The sequence below is a fragment of the Pelobates fuscus genome, chromosome 9, assembly GCF_036172605.1.
Source record: "Pelobates fuscus isolate aPelFus1 chromosome 9, aPelFus1.pri, whole genome shotgun sequence".
Classification (NCBI taxonomy): Eukaryota; Metazoa; Chordata; class Amphibia; order Anura; family Pelobatidae; genus Pelobates; species Pelobates fuscus.
Window position 1 is genome coordinate 171,502,427 of NC_086325.1, and position 20,941 is coordinate 171,523,367.

A 20,941-nucleotide genomic window follows, 5' to 3' on the forward strand; every position below is an offset into this window, starting at 1 on the left:
AGAGTAACAAAACTTTCTCTCCCAGAGTAAAAATGACTTAAGTAAGAAAATCTTTCCTTCCCTCCTAGATAAATGGAATATCCCCCCTCCCCCTACCCAGAGTAATGGAACCTTCCCCCATCCCCCTAGAATAATGAAACCTTCCGCCCCTCACCCAGAGTAATGAAACCATCCCAGAATAACAGAACCCTCTCTCCCTCCTCACCCAGAGCAATGGAACCTTCCGCCCCTCACCCAGAGCAATGAATCTTTCCACCCCTCACCCAGAGTAATGGATCCTTCCTCTACTCACCCAGAGTAATGAATCTTCCCTCCCTCACCCAGAGTAATGAATCTTCCCTCCCTCACCCAGAGTAATGAATCTTCCCTCCCTCACCCAGAGTAATGAATCTTCCCTCCCTCACCCAGAGTAATGAATCTTCCCTCCCTCACCCAGAGTAATGAATCTTCCCTCCCCTCACCCAGAGTAATGAATCTTCCCTCCCTCACCCAGAGTAATGAATCTTCCCTCCCTCACCCAGAGTAATGAATCTTCCCTCCCTCACCCAGAGTAATGAATCTTCCCTCCCCTCACCCAGAGTAATGAATCTTCCCTCCCTCACCCAGAGTAATGAATCTTCCCTCCCTCACCCAGAGTAATGAATCTTCCCTCCCTCACCCAGAGTAATGAATCTTCCCTCCCTCACCCAGAGTAATGAATCTTCCCTCCCTCACCCAGAGTAATGAATCTTCCCTCCCTCACCCAGAGTAATGAATCTTCCCTCCCCTCACCCAGAGTAATGAATCTTCCCTCCCTCACCCAGAGTAATGAATCTTCCCTCCCTCACCCAGAGTAATGAATCTTCCCTCCCTCACCCAGAGTAATGAATCTTCCCTCCCTCACCCAGAGTAATGAATCTTCCCTCCCTCACCCAGAGTAATGAATCTTCCCTCCCTCACCCAGAGTAATGAATCTTCCCTCCCCTCACCCAGAGTAATGAATCTTCCCTCCCCTCACCCAGAGTAATGGAACCTCCCCCTACCCAGAGTAATGGAACCTCCCCCTACCCAGAGTAATGGAACCTCCCCCTACCCAGAGTAATGGAACCTCCCCCTACCCAGAGTAATGAATCTTCCCTCCCTCACCCAGAGTAATGAATCTTCCCTCCCTCACCCAGAGTAATGAATCTTCCCTCCCCTCACCCAGAGTAATGGAACCTCCCCCTACCCAGAGTAATGGAACCTCCCCCTACCCAGAGTAATGGAACCTCCCCCTACCCAGAGTAATGGAACCTCCCCCTACCCAGAGTAATGAATCTTCCCTCCCCTCACCCAGAGTAATGGAACCTCCCCTCACCCAGAGTAATGGAACCTCCCTTCCTCAGGCTAAAGTAATGGATCCTGTCCTTACCAAACAGACTGTTTGGAACGCGTTGGGTCGGTCTCAGGCCCAGCTTTCGGCGTAGATTGTTGCTCTGCTCTTCTAGTTCCTGCAGCCTTCGCAGAGCATCCAGGTACACGAGCCTCCGCTTCCTTCGCTGTTCCATTGTGAGCTCTGCACTTTGTTCTGCCGCCATGCTCAGCTTCCGAGCAGCTTCCGCCATCTGCAGCTGCAGAGCAAAGTCCCTTTCTAAGCGCTCCAACTGCACCTCCTGGCAGGGGAATAGAGAAGAGTGAGTGACCCATGGGGGGCATAGGTGGAATTGGGTTGGAGACAGAGGGAAGACCTACCTCGCTTCTGGTGACAGTGGATGCGGTGACTCTGTAAGCTGCTCTCGGACGTCGTGTCACCATGGGAGCAGGTTCTCCATACTCCGGGGGGTAATCAGGGGGTAAGTGCCCAGTCAGTTCCTGCGTCAATACAGGAGGTTATTAGTTAGTAGCCAGGGGTAACCAAACAGGGGGTGAGGTCACCCAACATCTCAGATCATAGAGCAGGAACCATAAATATTTCTGAAAGGGCACTACCAAGTTTCCAATCCAAGCTGTGTTTGAGTCTACAATCCCTATATCAGTTCCAATCAAGTTCAAATGAATACCCCACCAAACACAGAAAATACTCCGCACTAACGGTGACACTGGGCTTTACACCACTGACTGAAGACAGATACCATACTTGTTCTTGGAATAAAAAGCACTCCACTTGTTCAGTATTGTGGGGGCGGATTAAGAGGGAGTTCAGTGGATGGGGGGGGGGGGGGAAGGAGGGCGGATTAAGAGGGAGTTCCAGTAGTTCAGTGGATGGGGGGGGGGGGGGGTGGATTAAGAGGGAGTTCCAGTAGTTCAGTGGATGGGGGGGCGGATTAAGATGGAGTTCCAGTAGTTCAGTGGAGGGGGGGGGGGGGGGGCGGATTAAGAGGGAATTCCAGTAGTTCAGTGGATGGGGGGCGGGGGGGGGCGGATTAAGAGGGAGTTCCAGTAGTTCAGTGGATGGGGGGGCGGATTAAGAGGGAGTTCCAGTAGTTCAGTGGATGGGGGGGGGGGGGGCGGATTAAGAGGGAGTTCCAGTAGTTCAGTGGATGGGGGGGGGGGGGGGCGGATTAAGAGGGAGTTCCAGTAGTTCAGTGGATGGGGGGGGGGGGGGGGGAGGGCGGATTAAGAGGGAGTTCCAGTAGTTCAGTGGATGGGGGGGGGGGGGGGGGGGCGGATTAAGATGGAGTTCCAGTAGTTCAGTGGATGGGGGGGGGGGGGGGGGCGGATTAAGATGGAGTTCCAGTAGTTCAGTGGATGGGGGGGGGGGGGGCGGATTAAGAGGGAGTCCCTGTAGTTCAGTGGATGGGGGGTGGATTAAGAGGGAGTCCCTGTAGTTTAGTGGATGGGGGGCGGATTAAGAGGGAGTCCCTGTAGTTCAGTGGATGGGGGTGGAGGGGGTTTAGGAGGGAGTCCCTGTAGTTCAGTGGATGGGGGGGCGGATTAAGAGGGAGTCCCTGTAGTTCAGTGGATGGGGGGGCGGATTAAGAGGGAGTCCCTGTAGTTCAGTGGATGGGGGGGCGGATTAAGAGGGAGTCCCTGTAGTTCAGTGGATGGGGGTGGAGGGGGTTTAGGAGGGAGTCCCTGTAGTTCAGTGGATGGGGGTGGAGGGGGTTTAGGAGGGAGTCCCTGTAGTTCAGTGGATGGGGGGAGGGGGGAGTCCCTGTAGTTCAGTGGATGGGGGTGGAGGGGGTTTAGGAGGGAGTCCCTGTAGTTCAGTGGATGGGGGTGGAGGGGGTTTAGGAGGGAGTCCCTGTAGTTCAGTGGATGGGGGTGGAGGGGGATTAGGAGGGAGTCCCTGTAGTTCAGTGGATTAGGGGAGGGGGGGAGATTAGGATGCCGACCTGCTTGTTCAGAACATAGGATGAGAAAGGCAGAGCCCTACTTTTTGAGGGGGAAACGGGGGAAGTTTGAGAGGGAGGAATAGATGGGCATGGGGGGATTGATGAAGGGGCTGAGAGTAAGACGTGAGGAGTAATACACAGAGCGGAATGACTCACGGCTTCCTGCAGACACAGTCTCCGGAGCTCGATAACTTTCTGTCTCAGAGAATCCTGCAGTTCTCGTTGCCTCTCTGTCAGCTCTGAAATCTGCTGAGCCCTTTGTATGGGGGTCATGTCGAATGGCGAAGCACCTGTAGGCAGAGTTTGGAATGATGAAGGAAAGGGTGCACAAGGGGAAATGTGACATAATAGGAGTAGCAGGTGGGAGCAGGTGGAGGGCTATGGTAGGTATGACATAGGGCTGGGCTAAGCATCCTCCAATGTTGTAGAACTACAACTTCCATGATGATTTTCTAGCCTTTAGTAATTCTAAAAAACATCTGGGGATCTACCTTTTGCCCACCCTGACATAGGGAGTGTATTAGAGGCAAGACATAGGGGTGTGGGGGGAGAGAGAGGTAGGACACAGAGCTGTAGAGAGCAATACGTGGAGGAACATGGAATGAACTAATGAATCTTCATACGATACAAAGTAAAGAAAAGGCAAAACAATCTATGGAGAACAGAATGATCGAAAAAAAAAAAAAATCTAGGATCGCGGCTGTGATGGACTGCCTGGCACCCCAACTGGCTACCTCTGTCAAGCTCGCTTCATAGCTCTCATCTTGGACACAGGAGTGCTTTAGCCCGTAGGCGCCGCAGCATGGTTGGAGTCTCTCCGTCGCTTCAGGGTCCTGGGTACAGCTTCAAGTGATTAAGCTCTCCTGCAGGGAGTATAGCTGGTACACCCAAACACTAGTCCAGACTGAGTGAAGAGTGTAAAGGAAATGATTTATTATGGCCAAGTTGTCTGCTTTTATTCACAGCCTCCAGCATGGGGTCTCCATTCAATGCAAGACAAGCCCATCCCATAAATCTCTGTGCCTGGGAGATAATAATCTCAAAGAAACAGAGAGGCAAACAAAACATAAAAATACCCCAAAACATCGTAAAAACATAAAATAACCCTGCAAATAATACATCCCAAATAGCCCTGATCTGGGGGGCGGAGCCTGACAGCCGAACAGAGCGGTCGCACAGTGGATAAGCTCCTGGTTAAAACGCCTAAAATCGATTAAAAATACCGCAATTCTCTGCATACAGCCTGATTTCCAGCCCCAACAACTGGGATACACAATAGAGAACCAGCCGAACTGAAGCCCTGATCTATTCTGGCGACGGCATCCAGAGGTTGGACCCGAGGCCTACCTGCGGCCTACTCAGAGGACCTGGGGGAAACGGCCGATCCCCCGGCCAACAGAGGCCCTTTTAGCCGGAGGTCTACCTGGAACACCTCCTCCCCCTCCCGGTAACTAAAGCAGACAGCCCAAACCAGAGATACCAAGCCCGATACGTCAATGCCGACAGGCCATTGATACCCAGCATGGCGATGGCCGCAAGGGCACAAGCACCCGAGCCCTACCTGCTCCCGCTGGCGGTAAGGTTAGACCGATTACTGAGGGATTTCTGGGCCAAAATATACAGCCGCGGGGGCGCCCCGGCGGAGGTCAACCCGGCACCAGTCCCAAGAGACCCCACACAGAACCCTGCAATGCCGACAAGGGCTCTGAGAGGGACCTGGAAAGCGGGAAGATGGAGCCAGCTACCGGCCACGGGTGAGTCACCCGAAGCCTACACGGGGGCTCACCCGGGGACTTCACCCGCATCGCCCCCTCCTTAACCATACAATCCCGGCAGGGAGAGGACACCTAACCGGAGGGCCCCACACTTACGGACGGAACTCCCCCCGGAACAGCTCCACTCCAGATCCTTGGACCCACTCGGGACTTACTGATACCCATCACCATAAAGCATTGAGAGAACCAGCAACTGACAGGTGCCGGCTCAACGCTCGCAGAGCAGGGACACTCGCTCCAACTATAACCCCAATGGCCACTACTGGAGGTTCGAGCACCAACACGACACTGCAAACAACAGGGGATGACCCACCAAGGGGGCTCACATGCCAACAAGCCTACGCGGAGTGGACGATCTGCACATACGGTGAGCCAGTCCCCACCAAAGCACAGAGCCATGGAGACAACCTGGGAGAACCACTCTGCCCTGCAAATAGGTCTGGACTTAGCCTGCTGGCAACGGGCATAGGTTGAGAGGAAGAGATACAGGGGGACACAAGATACGCCAGTGCAATAGCATGTTGCTCCCTCTCATACACAGCACTGCAATCTAGCTAATACATGTGATTTAACCTATTGTTTATGCCTGTTCTAACAGGTCCCCTATGCCACCTGACCCCCCCAGCATTTAATATTCAGCTACCGAAACACCAGGTGGCTTCTTTCCCCTAGGCGATGCCTGTAACCATGTCTACCCGGCCTGTATCGTATGGTATTGTATTAGCATATAATCTGAGGGTCAGAGTGGCTCTTACATGGTTGGTCAACTATTGCGACATGCCATGCCCAGCTATGTTGCCTTTCATGGTCCTAGATGTACCACCTAATCCTGTGTTACGGGCTTGCCCCCCTACCAGGCTTCACATGACTCAAGCATACGGGACACCTTAACTAACCAGACCAGTGGACGAGCTTTTACAGCTGCGCACGCCATGTCCCACACCACACTAGTGTCCACTCTTGTCAATCTCACACAAAAGCTAAATCTAGCCTGTATAACCCAGTATGTATATTAATCTATAGTAAACATCTATGCCTATCTAGCCTGACCACACAATGTTCCTCAAAACACAAAAAGCCTGCGTATTCATTGTATGTTTAATCTTCACATGTCGACCTCCAATAGGCACTTCTCTTATAAGCAATCTGACCTAGACATGTTTGTTTAACCTGTTCACTGTATACTTTAAAAATGTGCAGAATTATCGCTTGCCACGTACAGATTCAACTGTTTGTGTTACCACGCTTGTCGCTGCTGTCGTGGCACGGCAAGTTAAAATGTATTCTATTATTTGCACAACAAAAATAAAGAATTAAAAAAAAAAAAAAAATTGCCCTGATCTGAGCGGCCTGGTTCTCTAAATAGAGCTGAGATTCATGCAGCGTAGGGCCTTTCTGGAGCTCCTGCGGCCACAATATGGGGTTCTACTCCTGGCTCTCCGGTAGTGTTTGTGCCCTTTAGCCTCAGGCACGTTCCCTCCAAAAAGTGCTCTCTTCTGGTCGGATTTCAAAGTGGTTCAAAACTGCGAACCAAGTTGTCTGGGAACCGCACGGTCACCTTATCCTGAAAAAGAGTTCCATATCAGTTGTGGCTAAGTCCCGCTGAGGTGACCAGGAACCCAAGAAGTCCTCATGTCGAAATCAGTTCCAAAGCTGTCGCGGCTAAGTACCACTGAGGACTGTAACGGCCACCCTGAGTATCAGAGGGGTGTATGCCGTTAGAGACGTCCTTTTCCCTTGAGAGGAGCTGTAGAGAAGTATTCTCCAGATGATCTCAGCCGAACCAGTAATTGGAGGTGTAATAGATCTTGTAAAGGATTTTTATGTATTTACCTGTGTGCCTTCGGTTATGCCTTCTCCCTGCAGTGTAAATTTGTGTAATAAGTTTGTTTCTTTTATGTATGTTGAGCAATTTATTCGTCTACCGAACAGAGACCACCCTGGGTAGCAATCAGAACTTAGAACATTGAGGAAACCGCAACTTAATTGCTCCTGGGTGGCCGCCATTCGCATACAAACACGTGGCGAGAACAAAGGATGGCGGCCATCTTAAATCTCACGAATGCGGTCAGCGGGACTTACGCATGAATTGCCTGGAACGGTTTTCGGCATGGCACCATGAAGTCCCGGCTGATTACCTTCCACTTCACGAATCAAACCGGCATTCAGGAGGTGAAATCTACCGAACAAGGGGAGCATTTCTATATAACCAACTGCAACGTTCGTATGGTAGTTTTCGTGTAATTAGACGCGAACGGAGACCGGCTCTTGCTACTGATTTCATGGAACTGTAAAGCGGATACCACCACATGGCGAGCCGGGCAAACTTCCACACGATGCGTCACGGAAACTACCGAACGGAATTTTGTGAGATTTGGATATGTGACTCCCAGTATCCTCAGCTACCCAGGGGTGTATGTAATATTATAACTGTATGTATTATGGAAAGTACTTTTCTGAAAATGCTGTAAATTGTAATTTTTTCTGGCCAGCAGATAATTGAGTTTAGTATGTTGCTGAAACTCAATTATCCAGCCTGGCCCAGAGGAGGAGTCTGTTACTGTATAAATTGAATGCCTGTTGCTTCCAGTAAATCAGTCTTGTTCCAGCATTAAGCTTTGGCTCATGTGTGGATTATTTGGCGATACCAGCGATATTTATTCCTGTGGATTATTGGGAATATTCTTTTATGGGGAAAAAGGGAATATTGGATGCTGATACAAACTACTACCGTCAGAGCTCTTACAAGAGCTAGTGATTAGTTGTGAAGCAGGTCCCCACAAGCACGAGACAAGGCTACGTGTTGAGGGATAAGCAGATCTGAAGCTTTAATGGGCCAGGCTGGCATTTTATGCAACTTTCCCAACAAGGTTGCCACCCAGGTGGACCTTGTTGGGCACAGGGAAATACAGTGAACAGCTAATAAACCTAAAGTCACATAATGAAACACTCACACAGTTTAACCATTCATTACACAAAATTCCTCCCCTCAAATTACTCCTCCCTCATTCACATATCTGCAAGCCGCATTCCCATTCACATGGGCAGACAAATCCATTACATATCTGGGCATTCGCCTATCGGCGGACCTATCCTCCATATATGCCCTGAACTATGACCCGCTGTACCAAGCCATCTCGAAAGACCTACAAGCCTGGCATAAACCGCAGTTCTCTTGGCTCTGTAGAATCAACATTCTTAAAATGAACTCTCTTCCTAAGATACTCTACCTCTTCCAAACATTGCCCATAGCTATACCCAAGTCCTTCTTCACTAAGCTCAGTGCACAGAAACAACCTAGAATCCCATATGAGGTTCTCACCAGACACAGATCCTGCGGAGGATTGGGCCTCCCACACATGGAACAATTCTACAAGGTTCTTTCCAGAATTTACGACTGGTCTGCATACCCACCGACGCGTCAATGGGTAGCCCTCGAAAGCGCGGTGAGCCTTGTACCTCTCTATACACTCCCATGGCAGAGAAGCACCTCCTCAAAATTGCTCTCATGCTGCTCCGCCCACCCCACCACCATCTTCCCTACACTCAGGACTTGGACCAACATGCGAGAGACTAGGAATATTTCTCCCCACCCTTCCCCCCTTTTTCCGATCACGTACAACCCACTCTTCCCTCCAGGAATGCAACCTGGGACATAGAAACGATACAATAAAACACTTGACGCTCCCTACCTGACGCTAGGCTCAGTGGTCGAGAGTGACTCCATACGGACATTGGCTAGTCTGGTGGACCCTGAGGCTCTGCACACACTACAAGGGTTTCGTTATGCCCAGCTAACCCATTTTCTAATGGCCAACGCAACCTTACTTAAGGGCCCCCGCACCCTATCCGATTTTGAGACAAATTGCCTGACCCGTAATGTCAAAACGAAACAGTTATCGACCTTCTACAAAATCTTGCAGGGGCGGAGCCTGACTACTGAATGGAGCGGTCGCAGGTTGCAGGAGCTCCCGAGCAACAAGACAAACTTGACCATACCTACCTGAATCAAGGCAGCTTTAAGGTCCATGGGGGCCACCAACTGCCAGGGAAATTCGAGACAAACCTGCAGACACCAAGCATGTCGGGGTCCCGGACCGCGCGACCCACTAACCTCCTGAAGCCACGAGGCACAGGCGCCATGGGAGAGACGGCCACTCTCCCACCGCCACGACCCTGGATGGAACCTACATGGAGCCCCAGTTCCCCCCCTCCCCCCCTGGACCGGTGGGGGTTATCCCGGTCCGCTTAAGCATGGCATGTGAGCTATCAGAGGCTGAGGGCGGCACGCAAGGAGGCAGCACAGGGCCTAGCAAAATGGCGCCTGCAGACCATGCTGCCGAGCCTAAACACACCCAGTCCCTGCACAAGCGCTTGGACAATCTGTTCCGCCGTTTCTGGGAACAGCTGGAGCAGAGGAAAGCCCAACAAATTCCCACATTCTACAAGGTGGTGGAACCGGTGGAGAACATGTGGCAGGAAGGGCAGATCCTGGGCAAGGCAGCCTCACACCAGCGGGCTTAGCGCCCTTCCAGGCCGGAGGTCACCAGGAGAGTACCTCTGAGACACAAGCCACCCCGCAGGAGGGTTACCCGCCCGCTGGTGGCGGAAGACCACCAGAACCCTCCGCAGCGCCCACAAGGGGAAAGACCCGGCCTCGAGAAGGACCCGAGTCTGTGGCCACAGGGTGTCAACCCCACACGAGACCTGGAGCTGGGGAGAAGCCCGCCACCGCACGCAACCCCCCACCCACCGCAACACCCACGACTGCTGCTCCCTGGGATGCCCAGCAGTCGCCCACGATCGGGCGCCCCTCTGATACCCAGAAGAGGAATCGGCTGATTAAGAGATTCCAGGGACCGGAACAAAAGGAGATGGTATATGGACTGCTCTACTGTAACGAACAAGGACTCTTTACATAACGCACCCTGCCTTCGTAGGTAGTCATATATAGTTATAGACACTAGCAGATGAAACTTACACACACACATACACAGTTAGAGTGGGACTCATGGATCCAACCATGCAGTGAGGATTCACAGAGTCCTGACAAATATACATTACATACACATGCACATGTATCCCTGCTCCACACTCTGCCTAACAAGCGTCTCACCCAATGATCCACACATCAGCAGGGGAGCACGGGTTAATGAGTGGAAATGTGTGCCCAGCCCCACCAGCCCAGTTTAAGCACCGTAAATCAGACTTAGACCGCACACACACTAGACTTGTCAGGCAACACACGGCCTTATATGAGCACATAACCTGGGTTTCAATCGACAACCGAGTCCCACTCATATTAATCACACGACTATATAGACTCCGAGACAGGGACTTCAATTCAAGGCTAGGTATAGCTTGTTAACAGTCTCATTCATTGACACCTGAGGCTCAAACCTATATATAATCTTGCTGTATGATTGTTTTGCTCTATGCCTGTGAATACATACTGTCCCTACAGTGTCCAAAATCATTGTGCGTTGCACGGACGGGCGTGTGTACTTTTCAATTCTGTTAGCACCCACATGCCAGCCCTAGCATGTCATAATCAGCCTACATGTTCTTCTCTAATAACTGTATTCGCCCAACTACTTTGATGAGGCGATTATTCTTAATCCATAACAAGAATCCATAACAGGGCACCACTAAACATACCTGTATAACCAACTAACAGTTTAATTTGATGGCCCTTGCTATTTGTAATTATCTAGAGAGAACAGACGTAGCTTATGTACAACTGTTTCAGATGGAACCTGCTTAATACGTATCTATGTCTCACTATAAAAACTATTGCGTTAATTGTGTAATTCAGATGTTGGATCGCTTACTTGATATAAAATACGGCTGCTATTCATAAGAGTTGTCAAAATGTGTTAGCATGTACCCAACCTGTATATCTACCGTACACTCACTTTCCATTCTGTATCCCTAATAACGTTTGCCTCAATAAAAGAAAGGTTGACAAAAAAAATAATCTTGCAGGCCGACCATGGTGCCCAGCTACTCCGCTTCACAGACACCTGGTTAACAGACCTGAATATACAGATCACGACACCTCAATGGCGGACTGCCCCATCACAAATACACACGGCATCCATATGCACCAAGGTATAAGAAAGTGGATACAAGAGAATATCTAGGTGGCATTATTCCCCGGCCAAAATCCACAACATCTTCCCAGGCACGCCAGATGTCTGTTGGAAATGTTCCCAGCCAAAGGCGTCCCTCGCACACATCTGGTGGCACTGTCTGCTCACACAAAAGTATTTGACTAACATTGTCAAAATGATCAACACTGTGACGGGTACCCAACTACCACATACCCCACACACTCTGCTGTTCCTGATCCTACCTACCTCAATCCCTCAATCCCCAAGACGAAGAAAGCCCTCCTGACACATCTCCTTACTGCAGCCAATCTGCTTATCCCTGTAAAAATGGAAAAATCCCCACAATCAGGGAATGGGTAGCTAAAGTAGACTTAATCAAAACTATGGAAGAGATTCACGCCTCCGTCTCCCACAGATACACACTTTTCAGGGAAACATGGGATCCATGGGTGAGATTCATAGCCGAGGACTCCGTTTGATTACTTGTAGCTCACACCCGCTCATATGGAGATTCCATACCGAAAGAGCCTCCTGCAACACGAGTAAGCAGTGAGACACATCTAACGCACACAACCACTGGCAATGATCAGATTGGGCGGCCTGCACTAGGCCACTGGATACTCTCCAACTCAGCTGCGTGCTGCATACACTGGTACAAGACTACCACCTCAGTAGACAATCACTAGTCTAGATATGACACAACACTAGACCACAACACTAGACCACACAGTAACACTATATTACACAAACACCACAGCGATAGTCAGGATCGAGTTAACGACAGGGCCAGGTAAAGGACAACGTCCAGTCTCAGTCAAGACCTCAGTGCTAGTCTCAATTTGTCGTTTCAGTGTCCAGTGCTAGGATAACAAATGTATGCATCCTGCAAAGCTTTACCTATTTTATACTATATATACTTTATATACTCCAAACTGTATCTATTCAACAATGTATCTTATTAACAAGTTGTCAGTTGTCATCCTGGATGTAACTGTCAGTTGTCCCTCCCCCCCCCCTTTTTTTCTCTTATGTACCCTCTCAATAGGACTGTGATTATTCTTGAAAACCCAATAAAAGCTTATAAATAAATAAAATAAATAAATAAATTCCTCCCCTCTGCTTGGGAGATAATGGAGTTACTTACTGTATCAACTATCTCCAAACGAAAAAAATGAAAATTTTTACACATTTTCAGAAATACCCTAAAACTATATCCAAACCCCATAAAATATATATTTTCTGATAGCATATGGTTAGGGGAACAACATATTAAAAAAAATAATCATACGAATTGGTTCAGGGTTTCGGGAGATAGATGGAAGTCCCATTTCCCATGCCGGTCTCTTTGTGCCTTAAAAATGTTGAACAATAGTTCCCATAAACGTTCGTGCGTGTGATGGTCGTTGCTTCATTCATATATTCTTTCTACCGAATGCTGCCTTCTTCGGATGGCTCATCACAAATCTAACTGGTCCTGGAAGTCTCAGCGGGGTTTGGGAGATCGAGTGTCAGAAAATAGTTCCAGACACTCGACGACCAAATCCCGCTGGACGCGTTTGACAAAACAAGATGGCCGCCGCCAAGTGTTCGTGCGTACGAATTGATCCAGTGAACCACTTAGAACGTTGGGGTTGCGGTTTGGCATAGAGTCAAATGTGTCAATTGGCGGCACACGACTGGCTTGGGTGGTCTAATGTTCAGCAAACTGTTATATGTATATGAACAAATTAGATATGGTTTGTTCGTTTTTAAATTCGTATGTGTTATTAGGTGCAGGATATTGCAACAAGAGTTTCAACAGCAACAATATTGTAATCCACAACAGGGCTTTTGTTTCAAGGACTATTCGTGGGTTTGGTTCATGCGAATGGCCACCAGATAGCCAGCGTTCGGTTCCATTCGCATGAAGGGAAAGTGCCGAACCAGGGGCAACCAGGGCAAGCTACTAATGGTGGCTGGGGAGGTTAAACTCCTGAACAGGGTCTTTGTATATGTCCCATAGTCCTTGGGCAGGAGGCTAGTGGTATAGGCACATTTGGCACAGTGGGGTGATGGAGGCAGGAGGCGACGGACCACAAAGTGCGGGGTGTTGGAGGCAGGAGATAATGCATGCTTTACCTGTAGTGGAGATCCCCCAAAGACCTTTAACTTCCATATTCAATTATTCAAAATTAGAGTCTGGGGTCTCTATAAAAGGAGAAAGAGGATTGGAAAGGGCATGATTAACATTGGAAGTATAAAATAAGAAGACAAACCAACATAAAAAAAGAAAAAAGTTAATTTTGCAGATTCGCCCATTACATAACCCTCCATGCACACACAGCTATCTGGACAGTCTCTGTAAATGGGATACATTGCTCACCTGAAATTCTGCAGCAATAGAAGGGTCCCTTTAATATCACACTTGGAGGATTACCAGGTCAGTTATCACCTTGCACTGCAGGTATAGGTCACCGTGACAGAGAATGCTGCACGCCATCTACTTCACACGATCTACACCCACTGCCTGGAACATAGAAAGAACACGTCAAATTAGAGCGCAAGCTCACAGGATCAGTTCCACTACTGCTTCCTACAGCATCTACACCAATTCAAGGACACTGCTATTCCACTACTGCTCCCTACACCATCTACACCAATTCCAGGACACTGCTATTCCACTACGACTCCCTACACCATCTACACCAATTCCAGGACACTGCTGTAACGGAGCTCCGTGTACTCCGACCGAGTACCCTCCGTTGATGGATGCTCCTAGCGCTCTCAGAGGACTCCAAGCACTGCAGACGACACCACAACCACCGCAGGCTCCACAACCGCCGTAGCTTAACTGGAGCCGCGCCGTCTTCCTTCCACCCTGGATCGGCTTCTGTCCTCCAGGACCGTGTGGGGAAGACCTCTCCTCCAGGAGAGCGTAACAGGAACAAGCTCTTAAAAGAGCTAAGTGATTAAGAGCTCAGGGGAATATGCAGCGCATAGCAATCCCCAGTGTGATATAGCAGTTCCCTCCAATAACGAGACACGGCTACGTATTGAGGGTCAGAAGAGGTCTGAGGTGCTGGAACACCCAGCCTGGTTTTTATTACCATTTTGAAAATACAGCACACCCACAGGGCGGGACAAAACAACCAATCATACACGTACATCATTAAAACCACTCCCAGTAATTACACACAAAATCCTCCCCTATGTCTGTGATATAATTATGCTACACAAGGGATTAACATAATTATCACAGACAGTAAAAATACAGTTTTTACACAACATTCATAACTCCCAAAATATACATCACATTCGCATAAAAATACATATTCACAATCAATCCATTCAGGGGAACAACATACTCAAAAATCATACGAATTGGACCAGGGGTTCAGAAGTTAGTACAAATGTGCATTTGACCTTCTGGAAGCATGGTTTTACAGGGCCCTCTATCCTGGAGACAATGGGGGGAAGTAATTCAATTATCCAGGACTAGAGGCAGACTCCATTAACCACATGGTTGCAAAACAACATAAAACACTTTAAAATACATAAAGTCACATTTTACACATAACACACAGACATTTCACATATCCCCAGATAGCTGGGATCTGAGCGCACAAAACTACCGAATAGCGCGCAGATCCTATTCACACAGTTCAATTGCCACGGAGCTAAAGTCTTTCCCATAGTCTTTCATTATATGAATAGGCTCCATGGCATAGCCATCTGGGGTATCACCGCTCACACAGGGCCATAGTCATAAGGAAGGAGGCTGGCAAATAGGCTTCTCCACAATCCAGGGAAGCAGGGCAATTTCTCATTTAAAGGGCCAGTTACAAATAGCGATTTGTAACAACTGCTATTCCACTACTGCTCCCTACACCATCTACACCAATTCCATGACACTGCTATTCCACTACTGCTCCCTACACCATCTACACCAATTCCAGGACACTGCTATTCCACTACTGCTCCCTACACCATCTACACCAATTCCAGGACACTGCTATTCCACTACTGCTCCCTACACCATCTACACCAATTCCATGACACTGCTGTTCCACTACTGCTCCCTACACATCTACAACAATTCAAGGACACTGCTATTCCACTACTGCTCCCTACACCAATTCCATGACACTGCTATTCCACTACTACTCCCTACATCATCTACACCAATTCCATGACACTGCTATTCCACTACTACTCCCTACACCATCTACACCAATTCCATGACACTGCTATTCCACTACTGCTCCCTACACCATCTACACCAATTCCATGACACTGCTATTCCACTACTGCTCCATACACATCTACACCAATTCAAGGACACTGCTATTCCACTACTACTCCCTACATCATCTACACCAATTCCATGACACTGCTATTCCACTACGACTCCCTACATCATCTACACCAAATCCATGACACTGCTATTCCACTACTGCTCCCTACATCATCTACACCAAATCCATGACACTGCTATTCCACTACTGCTCCCTACACCAATTCAAGGACACTGCTATTCCACTACTACTCCCTACATCATCTACACCAATTCCATGACACTGCTATTCCACTACTACTCCCTACATCATCTACACCAATTCCAGGACACTGCTATTCCACTACGACTCCCTACACCATCTACACCAATTCCATGACACTGCTATTCCACTACTGCTCCCTACACCATCTACACCAATTCCATGACACTGCTATTCCACTACTGCTCCCTACACATCTACACCAATTCAAGGACACTGTTATTCCACTACTACTCCCTACATCATCTACACCAATTCCATGACACTGCTATTCCACTACTGCTCCCTACACCATCTACACCAATTCCATGACACTGCTATTCCACTACTGCTCCCTACACCAATTCAAGGACACTGCTATTCCACTACTACTCCCTACATCATCTACACCAATTCCATGACACTGCTATTCCACTACGACTCCCTACACCATCTACACCAATTCCATGACACTGCTATTCCACTACTGCTCCCTACACCAATTCAAGGACACTGCTATTCCACTACTACTCCCTACATCATCTACACCAATTCCATGACACTGCTATTCCACTACTGCTCCCTACACCATCTACACCAATTCCAGGACACTCTGCTACAGTACCATACTACGTGTGACAAGGCTGCAGCCATTGTTTTTGTAGTAGTTTCGGTTGATAGAGCGCAGGATGCTGTGTTATGATCTGCTTAGAGTATTGTAGAAAATTGTTGCTCCATACTGCTCCCAATGAGTCACCGAGGGCAGGACAACTAGAGCTGATGCACTGCCAGTTCCAATGACATAAGAACCTTAATTATAAACACGCACACACCTATCGAGTCATGTGAACCTAGCACCTCTCTATTACGCGGAATAAACCCCAATAACAGTACTGCATTACTACCAGCCTCGACCTGCCATCTAATACTACATACTGCATTAATACTGTAACGGACCGTTTCAGCATACAAGAGGATAAAACCCAGTTTAGGCGATAATCCCCTTTCCAGATGCACAGGCAGCTACTGCAAACACCATTCTCCCGACTGGAACCACACGAACACTGGAACAGCTGAACAAGAAAAGCAGACATCGGCTTACACTCTTGGCAGTCAGCATACAATCCCATTCCCCCAAAGACCGAGACGACACATCGCTTTGAGGGTTAAGTAAGACTGAGGACTGGGACACCCAGTCTGGCTTTTATTACAACCAAGTACATACAGGACACTCCCAGGGGGAGGATGAATTTAACCAATCACATGGATGTACCTCCCACACATTTCCTCCCCTTAGATTAGCACTTAACATAATTAACAGGGACACCTTTTTACCCAAGTTTTGGATGTACCCTAAATACTTGGGGTACATCCACAAATCCAATATCTCCAGATAGCCCTAGTCTGGAGGGACAACATATGTTAAAATCAGCCCATTCGGATAAACGGTTCGGGAGTTATGGGACTTTAAAGTATTGACCGACCGCATGGGTAAAGTATCCGAAAACAGTTCCATGCATTTTGGCCCTGCGGTCGGTCACAAACAAGGGAACGCAAACAGACGAATTACTTGGGTTATAGAGACTAAGGGGGATTCGCATGAATCCCCCAGTTCGTATGTTTCTTTCTACCGAACGACGGGTCATTCGGTAGTTTCTATACGAAATCCTGGACGTCTGGAGGTCTCAGCGGTGTTTGCCTAGTCGAGTGTCCGATTTCAGTTCCAGACACTCGACGGCAAAACACCGCTGTTCGGTAGTTTAAGATGGCCGCCGCCACGTGTTCGTTTCCCGAATGGCGGCCACCCAGAGGACAAAGAATACATTACATGGATTGCCAATTACCCGTTTGCAACATTGTTGCAAACGGTAATTGGAGGCACACTTAATCCTGGGTGGTCTGGTTGTTCGGTAGTTTCCTCAATACAATGAATGGAGTGATTCTACCGAACAATCAGATGAAGGCTGCATATATATATATATAACCCAGGTTAACTGCATACAACAATACATACATGACAGTTAAAGTATTAAAGGCAGGATTACTGTACTACGTTTCACAGTCTTAAAGGTACAGTAGTCCCAAAAGTTCCAATATGTCCATCGCTGCTTTTAAAGGGCCAGCAGCAGCAATACAAATTATACCTGCCCAAATATAGTCTTTAAAGTGCAATATGTCCAGGGGCCATAGTCAGCGGGCAGGAGGCTAGCAGCCAGGCCTCTCCAGTTCACAGTGGCGAAGCTGGTTTCGCCACAAATACCAACCATCTAATACTACATACTGTATTAATACCAGCCTCGACCTGCCACCTAATACTACATACTGCATTAATACCAGCCTCGACCTGCCATCTAATACAACATCCTGCATTAATACCAGCCTCGACCTGCCATCTAATACTACATACTGCATTAATACCAGCCTCGACCTGCCACCTAATACTACATACTGCATTAATACCAGCCTCGACCTGCCACCTAATACTACATATAGTGTATTAATACCAACCTTGACCTGCCATCTAATACTACATACTGCATGTAACGGACCTTTTCACTTACAAGAGGATAAAACCCAGTTTAGGCGATAATCCCCTTTCCAGATGCACAGGCAGCTACTGCAAACACCATTCTCCCGACTGGAACCACACGAACACTGGAACAGCTGAACAAGAAAAGCAGACATCGGCTTACACTCTTGGCAGTCAGCTTACAATCCCATTCCCCCAAAGACCGAGACGACACATCGCTTTGAGGGTTAAGCAAGAACTCTGGACTGGGACACCCAGTCTGGCTTTTATTACAACCAAGTACATACAGGACACTCCCAGGGGGAGGATGAATTTAACCAATCACATGGATGTACCTCCCACACATTTCCTCCCCTTAGATTAGCACTTAACATAATTATACCGTACACCCTTTTCCCCAATTCCTGGATGTACCCCAAAAACAGGGGGTACGCCTTTAAATCCAGCATCGCTGGATAGCCCTCATTCAGGGGGGAAACATATCCAAAATTCAAGTCATTCGGATGAACAGTTCGGCAGATATGGGTTTCCAAAGATTTGACCGACCGCATGGGTAAAGTATCCGAAAACAGTTCCATGCATTTTGGCCCTGCGGTCGGTCACAAACAAGGGAATGAAAACAGACGAATTGCCTGTGTTATAGAGCCTGGAGAGGGTTTGAATGAATTCCCTTGTTTGTGGGGTTCTTTCTACCGAACGGCAGTTTATATACGAATTCCTGGAAGTATGGAGGTCTCAGCGGTGTTTGCCTAGTCAAGTGTCCGATTTTAGTTCCAGACACTCGACGGCAAAACACCGCTGTTCGGTAGTTTAAGATGGCCGCCGCCACGTGTTCGTTTCCCGAATGGCGGCCACCCAGAGGACAAAGAATACATTACATGGATTGCCAATTACCTGTTTGCAACATTGTTGCAAACTGTAATTGGAGGCACACTTATTCCTGGGTGGTCTGGTTGTTCGGTAGTTTCACTCAATATAATGAATGGAGTGATTCTACCGAACAATCAGATGAATGCTGCATACATATCACCCAGGTTAAACTTAACACATGAATACATATACAATATTACAGGCAGCACACTAGAACATGCTTCACAGTCTTAAAGGGACAGTAGTCCCAAAAGTCCCAATGTGTCCATAGATGCTGTTAAAAGGGCCAGTAGCAGCAATATACAGTACAATATGCCCAAATATAAATCTTTAACTGTACCAATTTTCCAGGGGCCATAGTCAGCAGGTAGGAGGCTAGCAGCCAGGCCTCTCCAGTTCACAGTGGCGAAGCTGGTTTCGCCACATTTCTCCCCTTTGCCAATTAGACTAACAGGGTACCTGACTTTCTGCCGGTCAGTGCCCTGGTTAGTCCAGCAACCCACCCACAAAACAGAAATAACAGAGCAGCCCACCCACACTAACCGGTTACTACATCTGGGTGAGGGAGAATTTTGTCCAGGTTCTGGTGTTTCACCCCTGCTGGGTGGAAGACTGGTAGGCTGCCTTGGTGGGTTGCTGAGGGGGCAGAGACCAGCGGTACTCTGTCCGGTTGACAGCACTACCACGGGAGTAGTCTGGTGGGCGCCTGGTTGCTGGAGACTGACTGTCTCCCCTTTTGGTGCACAGCTCGACTGCCGGAGGGGGAGACCGACTGTCTCCCCTTTGGATCCATCACCCTGAGGCTGGGGAACAGGACCGACCGTCCCTATCCCTTGTGCTGTAAGTGCAGAGACTACAGTCCCATCTGCACAGTTGTGGGGCTTAACATCTCCCCTTGGTGGGTTAGGCTGCCGTGGGAGAGAGGGTGTAACAAGCTCCTCTCTCTGGACGGTGAACTGCTGCTGGGGAGAGGGGTTAGCATACTCCTCTCCCTGCCACTCTCTCTGCTGGGGAAAAGGGAGACCAGCTGTTTCCCCTTTCATTCCCTTGTCCTGCGGTTGGGGTGCGAGACTGACTGTCTCTGCTCCCTGCAGGACACACTGCCGCTGGGGAGGAAGGACGGCACCTTCAGCTCCCTGGGGTACACACTGCCGCTGGGGAGGGAGGACGCTGCTCTCCTCTCCCTTCACTTCACACTGCCTTCCTGGCACATCACTTTGTTGCTGGGGAGCAGGAACAACAACCTCTGCCCCCTGTAACTCAGCCTGCCGCTGGGGAGGATGGACGACACCATCAGCTCCCGGAGACACACACTGCTGCTGGGGAGGGAGGACGCTGCTCTCCTCTCCCTTTACTTCACACTGCCTTCCTGGCATATCACTTTTCTGCTGGGGGGCAGGAACAACAACCTCTGCCCCCTGTAACTCAGCCTGCCGCTGGGGAGGAAGGACGACACCTTCATCTCCCTGGGACACACACTGCCGCTGGGGAGGAAGGACGGCACCTTCAGCTCCCTGAGATACAATCTGCCGCTGGGGAGGAAGGACAACACCTTTAGCTCCCTGGGACTTACTCTGCCGCTGGGGAGGATGGACGACACCATCAGCTCCCTGGGTGACACACTGCCGCTGGGGATCTGGGCCGACTGCCCAGCATCCCTGTAGGGCCGGTAGAGAGACCTCGGTCCCATCTCCACCTGCCTGTTGTGGTTCCTCACAGGACCAATCTATGAGGACCCCTACTTCGGGTTCTTCCTGCCGCCTCGGGGGGGGGGCGGCTAACCTCCTCGGATGCAGCCTCTACTCTGCTGCTGTACCACTCTTCCTGCTCATCATACTCTTCGTCC

The 20,941-nt window shown here is 49.1% G+C and overlaps 2 protein-coding genes across 5 annotated transcripts in view; both read right to left on the minus strand.

Annotated features, from left to right (window-relative positions):
* LOC134573418 (transforming protein RhoA-like) overlaps nucleotides 1–1,508 on the minus strand; it is an 82,472-nt gene extending 80,964 nt beyond the window's left edge. Inside the window, exon 1 of the mRNA XM_063433173.1 lies at nucleotides 1,503–1,508. The gene's annotated coding sequence lies outside the window, so the exon portion shown is untranslated. The remainder of the gene's footprint in view (nucleotides 1–1,502) is intronic.
* The window catches only part of CCDC120 (coiled-coil domain containing 120), a 41,451-nt gene that overhangs the window by 4,256 nt on the left and 16,254 nt on the right, over nucleotides 1–20,941 (minus strand). For all 4 annotated transcript variants that reach the window (XM_063433169.1, XM_063433168.1, XM_063433167.1 and 1 more), the window contains exons 2-6: nucleotides 13,544–13,687; nucleotides 13,300–13,368; nucleotides 3,450–3,583; nucleotides 1,711–1,830; nucleotides 1,391–1,631 (exon numbers count right to left, since the gene is read on the minus strand). In XM_063433169.1, the coding sequence (XP_063289239.1) occupies nucleotides 1,391–1,631; nucleotides 1,711–1,830; nucleotides 3,450–3,583; nucleotides 13,300–13,336 (532 nt within the window). In that variant the 5' untranslated portion in view covers nucleotides 13,337–13,368; nucleotides 13,544–13,687. The remainder of the gene's footprint in view (nucleotides 1–1,390; nucleotides 1,632–1,710; nucleotides 1,831–3,449; nucleotides 3,584–13,299; nucleotides 13,369–13,543; nucleotides 13,688–20,941) is intronic.